This window comes from Myotis davidii, unplaced genomic scaffold (genome assembly GCF_000327345.1).
Source record: "Myotis davidii unplaced genomic scaffold, ASM32734v1 scaffold815, whole genome shotgun sequence".
NCBI classification, from domain to species: Eukaryota; Metazoa; Chordata; class Mammalia; order Chiroptera; family Vespertilionidae; genus Myotis; species Myotis davidii.
The window spans coordinates 499,567-506,802 of NW_006288179.1; the positions used below are offsets into that span (position 1 = coordinate 499,567).

General features: G+C 53.4%; 1 protein-coding gene across 1 annotated transcript in view; it reads right to left on the reverse strand.

Moving 5' to 3' along the window:
* ST8SIA5 (ST8 alpha-N-acetyl-neuraminide alpha-2,8-sialyltransferase 5) overlaps window positions 1-7,236 on the reverse strand; it is a 61,828-nt gene that overhangs the window by 5,552 nt on the left and 49,040 nt on the right. The window contains exons 7-8 of the mRNA XM_006759952.2: window positions 5,429-5,515; window positions 2,210-2,354 (exon numbers count right to left, since the gene is read on the reverse strand). Coding sequence (XP_006760015.2) covers window positions 2,210-2,354; window positions 5,429-5,515 — 232 coding nt within the window. The remainder of the gene's footprint in view (window positions 1-2,209; window positions 2,355-5,428; window positions 5,516-7,236) is intronic.

A 7,236-nucleotide genomic window follows, 5' to 3' on the forward strand; every position in this document is an offset into this window, starting at 1 on the left:
AAACCATCCCCCTGTGGAGAACCACTGGTGGCAATGAAAAGCCTACCAGTGCAGGACCCCGGCCCAGAGGGGTCTCGGCAAGGGGACCAGGTTGCTATTGGATGGCCTGAAGGTCCCCTCCATCTCAGACAGCAGGAGGCTGCTCGGCAGCTGTCCTCCCAGCACACACCAGCTGGCCAGCCTGCAGGAGAGCGGCCCTGTCAGCACCTTGGGCTTCCGTTGGGACCAACTTCCAGGCAGGCGTCCTGGAAAAAATCACACTACAACAGGCTCATCAGGATGCGGCTAAACCTAAGGAGATGCGGCACGTCTGTGGGAGACTGTCCTTCCTCGTGGCCCATTCTCCCTGGAGGGACAGGCCCAGGGGGCCAAGGTGTGGAAACCAGGGTGTCTCATGACCAGTGGGGGAATGGCACTGATTGATTTTTATCAGAGAAACAGAAAACACCAATCATCTTTGGAGAGACCATGGAAGGCTTTTTTATGTTGTATGTTAGTGTTTCCCAAACTTCTGTAAATCAAAACTACCTGAGTTCCTGGGCTCCTTCCCAGAACCACAGAACCAAAATCTTTAGGGTGGAGGTAGGAGGCAAGAAGCTCTATTTTTTACAAACTCAAAGATATATGCACTTTTAGGAAGTGTAGGAAATACTTCTGTGTCACGTGCTCTAGTTCAGGGGGTCACAGATTACAGCCCTGCAGGCCACATCTGACCTATCACCTACTTCTGCATGGCCTGCAAGCTAAAAATGGATTTTATATTTTGTAATAGTTGGAGAAAAATCCAAAGAAAAATATTTCGTGACATGTAAAAAGTATATAAACACATGTCAGCATTTAAGAGGAACTGAAGAGCTATTGGAGCAGGGCCACGCTCACTGGTGTACTCACAGCCAGGTGGCTTTGTGCAAGGGCGAAGGTGAGTAGCTGTGAGAGAGACCAGATGGCCTGCAGAGCCTAAAATATTTATTTTCTGGCCCTTTCCAAAGAACCCTTGGCAATCCCTTCTCTAATTCCTGGGCCTCAGCGGCCCATGCGCATGGCCCTCCTTGGACCCATATGTCATACAGAGCTGTGTGTCACCCACTGGCATTACCTGTGTGAGATGCAAGTTCACCTGCTGTCAACCTCATGTTCCAGGCCTTGCAAGACCCACCTCGCCAAGATGGCTCACACCCCATGTCCTCTAGCACTGTGACCTGAGAGAGGACGTCTGGCACCTCCAGCTCCTCCCGGTGTCCCCACAAGGCCCAGTCTTACCAGGACACCCTGCCTGAGTAACAGAAAGCAGAGAAGCCCTGGGCTCTCTTTCATCAGCACTCAGCCCAGGCCCTCGGACGTCATCCAGAAAGACCTGAACACACCCCAACCAGTTTTTCTACAAACTGGGCTCAAGTCCTGCCCGAGCCCAGCACTCTCCAGGAGGTGCTTATGTCCCATGGAGCCTTCCTCCTCTCTCGGTGGTAACCCTCAGAATCAGCTGAAAACACAGGCAGGCTCAGGGCCCCTTCTCTGAGAGTCTGAGGCGGCAGTCAGGCCAGAAGTGAGTGCATGTACCTAAGCCTCAGTGAGCTGAGCAGTTCGCACACATGGATCCTCCTCTGTGGTCCCCATGACCAGGGAGCCACGGTGCTGGCCCCTGACAGATGGCCACCCCCAGATCTCTTGTTTGTGAAATGAAAAAATAAATGTGTATCTTCTTTAAGACTCTGATATTTTAGATTTTCTGTTATAAGCAGCCAAACCCATTCCAGTCCAAACCCCATGTTCCAGATGGGCAGACTGAGTCTTTGTAAATCAAAACAACCCCCTAAGGTCATCCAATACAGACCCCTCTTTCAGTGCCGTGCTTTGCATTGGTTGATTTCTTGTGCACACACAGCCTTCACATGGATGTTTCTGCTCTTGTGCCTCCCCTGGGTGGGGGACAAATGCTTATCTTCAGGATGTCCTCTACCAGCAATGCAACAGCCAAAATTTTATAACCACCTTCTTGCCAGAAGTCACTTAAATAATAGCCAGTTGCCATTCATCATGCCAGACAGAACCCCAGAAGACATTCTACTGAGCCTCAGAGCATGGCCAACCAGGGCCAGGACTGGGTGCAGAGGGCACAGCAGAGCAGTGCCAAGCCACGGGGCATGGCCACAGAGGGCCCGGCTGAGTCGGCTCCTCTACCCCGCCCAGACCGCCCTGCCCAAAGCAGCACCTTGGGAAACATGCGGAAGATCTCCTGGTTGATATGGTAGATGCCGCTGGTGTCCACCTCGTACTTGAGCTTTGTCCCCAGGGGCGTGTTCTTCTGGGTGGTGAAGAGGAAGGAGGGGGCGTTGCAGCATCTGGACAGAGTGGACCTGCGGGCAGGAGACAGACAGGAGACACTGATGACACGGACAGAGCAGAGCCTTTTGAAGAACAGAGGCATCAGGACACGGAGGCCCCTTGGGGAGACCAGGGAGCCCCACTTTCTCCCACCTCGCCCTTCCCACCGCACACCTTTCCATACTCCTCCCAATGCCTGGGCCTTTGGGTGGGAGCCAGGTTTCTCTCTGTCCCCACTGACCACACTGGCCTCCAAGGGTCCCACCTGCTTTCTCGTCTACTGCCTCCCTCTCCATTTGAATGACAGCCCCCAATAGCAGGGACCCTGCTTCTCCGGATCCCACGTCAGTCACACAGGTGCTTGACAACCAGGTGCCTGCCAGTTGCGGAACAAATCATTCCTCATCTGAGCTTCCATTAAGGTCTGCTAAGCTTTCTGCTACTTCCTGGAAACAGGCCAATCGACATGGAAACTGGGTCCTCATGGAAACCCAGGGATGCAGAGCCCTTCCTCAGGCCATTGGCCCCCATATCAGACTCTAGACAAGGCATGTTCCCTATAGGATGGGGCCCAAAAGCCAAGACACACAGTCAACAGAAATGTACTATTTCAATCATTTAGAAAGTGGTTTAGGAATGGGGGGAGGTGGCGGTCAGAAATTGGGGACTGTGAGTTGATACTGGATGACATCCTGCAGAATGGACCTGGCTGCCAAAACAAGTTTCCACGAGTTCATTATTTAATTTTAAAAATAATTAGAACCTGTGGTCTTTCACTCACAAAAACACTCAAATATGAGCTCCCAGAAGTTACGAACGCTGAGACAAGGTAAGCAGGCTTACAACACCCTCGGAGGGAGAATGTGGCTGCTGAGGCCGGCCTGGGAATCAGCCAGCCACAGAACCTGGTGTTTCTCTTCCCTGCGGCTGGCATCCTACCAGTGGGGCATTCTCCCAGGCCTGCTGGTGAGGCCTGGTGCTGGGTCAGACCCTGGGCACACTCTGCTCCCCCTGCCCTGGCTGCAGAGGGGCCAGGCTTGACAAAGGATGCAAATTGCTACCCACTCCATTAGGGACTGTGGGCCCTGGAGGACATGCTTTCTCCTAAAGCAGCAGCAGTGAGCTGAGGCCACCTGGCCTTCCCCTGACACTGGCTCCAGGCACAGTCACGTCCAGTGCCCAGGCAGCCACAGGAGGAATGGACACCTTCTCCATGGAGCCCGGATGATGACCATTAACTAATAAGTTCACACCCAAGGTCCCGGATGGACACTTGGCTTGCCAACCTGGTGTCAAAAAGCCTGGGTTCTAGTTTCTGCTCGGCCCCCGCCAGCGGTGGGGCTGTGGGCAGGTCTCTTGCCCTCGCTGGGCTTCAATTAATTTCCTTATCTGTGCAATACAGGGCTGGGTCTTCTGGCCCTCTGTAATTCCATGACTCCAGGTTGCCAAAGCCAGGAAGGTTATACAAATACTTGTTATGACTTTATTCTTGCAGGGGCTTCACTGAGGAGTTCAGCCGGCTCCTGGCTGTGGAGAGCATTCTTTCCTGTGGAGGGTTGGGTTTCAGAATGTGACTGAGGCTTCCCCAAGGGAAGGCCAGAGGCCTGGCCAGGCAGGGGCCCTGGGTCAGCATGACAAACCAGCATCTGGGCTGTTGATCTTTGTTGGTCCAAAAACTCGATCTTATCAGTCCACTGGAGAGTACCCCACTGCAGGAGACTAACTCACACTCACCAAACTCACAAGTGCCTGGTATGTAGACCAGAATGCCAGGTGTTTACTTTGTAAGCAGTAGGGTGAGGGAAGGCCTCCGTTACAGGATTCCTTTTCTGTAGCTAGAATGCTCATGCCTGTCTTCTAGTATACTCACCCTACTCTCCCACCCCACACCCCTACCCTGCGCACACACACACGCACCTCATTGTACCAGATTCCTATGAACCTGAATTGAGAATCTTATTATTGTTCCATGAGCTTGTAATAAGAGCAAAGGGAAATGATGACTGGCCTTGAAGGTTTTTCCTTTTAAAGCATGGCCTGACCTGATGTCATCCCCTCTTCCCACACCTGAAACCACCCCCCACTCCCATCTCAGAAGGTCTCAGTTACCCCAGGGCTTATGATCTGTAAGCCCTCAGAGTGTCTCCCCCACAAGCCGCTGACTGATCCCTCCCAAAGGGCCCTACGCCTTTCTCTGTTTTCCTCCTGCCACAGTATCTTCCTGGTGCTTATTATTATTATTATTATTATTATTATTTCTTATATTGTGAATCCCACTGATGAAGCTTCTGTCCACTCAGCCTGGACAGCATCCTTGTGCATCTCCCTGACCTGGTCCCGCCACTCCCTCAGGGCTCTCGAGCCGCACCCACCCTGAGGGGTTATCTGCCTGCCCAGTCCCCACAGTAATCTCTCTTTCTAAGGGTGGATTGGGCAGCACGTAAAGCCAGACCTTGGACCTCCTCACTTCTTCTGTACTTGGCTCAAGTTCACGTTCTACTTCTATAGTAGGCGACTCTCAAAGGCTGGAAAACTTTAAGCTCTGGGAGCTTATGATCTGTAAATTTTGGTTAAAGAGCCGTGAGAAAATCACCTACAGCAACACTCAAGCATTCAGGATAGACTATAACAGCGGTCACCAACCGGTGGTCCGTGAGGTCCAAAAGGTTGGCGACCGCTGAGCTATAAGAACTCAAGAGCTCGGAGGAGGGGATGCTGGGCTAGAGGTGAGGAGCGGAACGGGGTGGGGCCATGAATGGTGCTTAATGTGCCTTAATGCACAGGTCTGCTAGAGACCTGAAAATCGCTTCACCTCGGTGAGTCTCAGTGAACCTCAGCTTTACTGGAGACGACACCGCTGACCTTGCAGGGATGCTGCAGGGTGAGAATGGAGGACAGCACCCAGCAGGTGCAGCCTAAGCCTGCGTGCTGAGTCAGAATCCTCCCTACCCCGCCACCCCCACCCCCCTGCCCTGCTGCCCAGACTCCAGAGCCCTGGCAGGACCAGCTCCAAGGAGATGCCCCGGGGCTGGGCCTTGCAGGACCCGGAGGATGTGCAGAGGAGGCAGGAAGAGAACCCGGGGCAGGACAGACGAGTCATAGGTACTTGAACTGGTTGGCTTCGGAGATGTTCATCGCCCATTTGCACATCTGCAGGCTCCTCCACCTGTCGAACAGCTCCGACTGCTTCACCCTTGGGGAGTGGAGGACAGAAGAGTCCATGAAGGGCCAGGCTGGCAGAGTGTCATCATTCCCAAACATGCCCCCTCCTGCTCCCACCCTGCCAAATCCTGGCTGGTCCTTTGTATTAACTGGATTGTCTCGGTTTCTGAATTCTTGCTGCTCTGGTCCTGGGGCCTTGCTAATTCCTAGAGATGGCAGGCAATCTCCTGCAAGCACACCTTTCCTATCACACCGACCAATCCAGAGCCCATACCTGCAACCACCTCCTTTATCAACCCAACCACTGGCTCACCGCCCTAATCATGCCAGGGCCAGGTCTCAGGCCACTAGGGGCGGTCCTTATGCCGCAGAGCTCATAGAGAGCATTCAGACTGGCCAGTCCTAAACCTGTCCACATCACCTCGCCATTCCTCCCTGTGAGAACCACATGAAGACTCTCACTCAGGTTTCCCCTTACCTCTTCCGCTTCGCGGGGTGGCCCTGCATGGCGAGCTGTGCCTCCCGGCTCTGGGAGTATCAGACCTTCTTTCACGATGTCATTTCTGTGTCTGGGTATCTTATATCTGATTTTTAAAAGGCCAGGCTACATTTTAAAGCATTCTTCCTCACATGCCCACCCCCCCCAGGACCTGCCTGGATGCCCCAGGAACATCTACCTATAGAGGGCAAAGGAATGTCTGTGCATCCCGCACACTGTGTTAGCACACAGTAGGGCTCAGCACAGGGTGTGCCCTGCTCACATTTTCCAGATGACAGATAGGAAGAGGTGAGAAACCTGGGACATGTTCCTTTCACCTGAACACCCATCTGCAAGGCTTTCTTTACGCTCATCGGGTTTTGAACATCTCGGCTTGTGGTGCCTAACGTGCTCTCTGGGAAGGGAACGTCTAAGTCTGGTGGGAGTCGTGCTTTGACTGAAACCAGCAGAAAGCATTACATCGTGGGACCGTCTTCCCACTGAGCAGTGCAGCAGACTGCAGTTTCTCAGGAACACGGAGAAATGCGGCATGGACCATGCTCTCCTGCCCACCACAGTCCCCTCCCTACGCCTGCACCCTGCGCTGTCCGGGGTCGCCTGGCGGTGGCCGTTCAGAAGCTGGCTGGCTTGGGCGTGGTACCAAGAGCAGCCCTGTAAGGTTATTCTGGTTTGCTCAAGAGCGGGGAGGAGGCCAGCCCCAGGAGCTGGGTGTTAGCAGAAAACTACTGTCACTGTGGCTCTTACCCGGGGGTCCACTGAAGGGCTCACGGGAACCCATGAGCCCCCTGAATCATAGTGACAATCTCACCTTTGTCCACCGGGTACACATCTTGGGGAGAATTGGAAGCTTTCATCAGCTTCCCAAAGGGGTTCATGATTTTTTTAAAAAAGGCAAATATTCAACTGTAAGATTAAAAAAATAAAATATGACAGGTTCATTCAACAGAGGGCAGGGGGATGTAGTTGTTCCCAAACAGGGCAAGCCTCACCTACAGGGGACACATGGAGGTGGTGGAGGGTTTCAGGAGAAGTCGGGATAGCAACAAAGTCCATGAATTTGGGAAGCAGAGGGGCACATGGGTCTCAGGCCCAGTTCACACACCTGCTGGGCAGCTTTAAAGAGCTCCCATCCTGACCCTGCCTCTGGCTCTCCCAAACCTCCACAGCAGCTCTCCTCTCTCAAGCTCCCATGACACCAGAGGAGAAGTCTCATTGCACAGCAACACCTTGGCTCACACACTGCTTCCCTCACC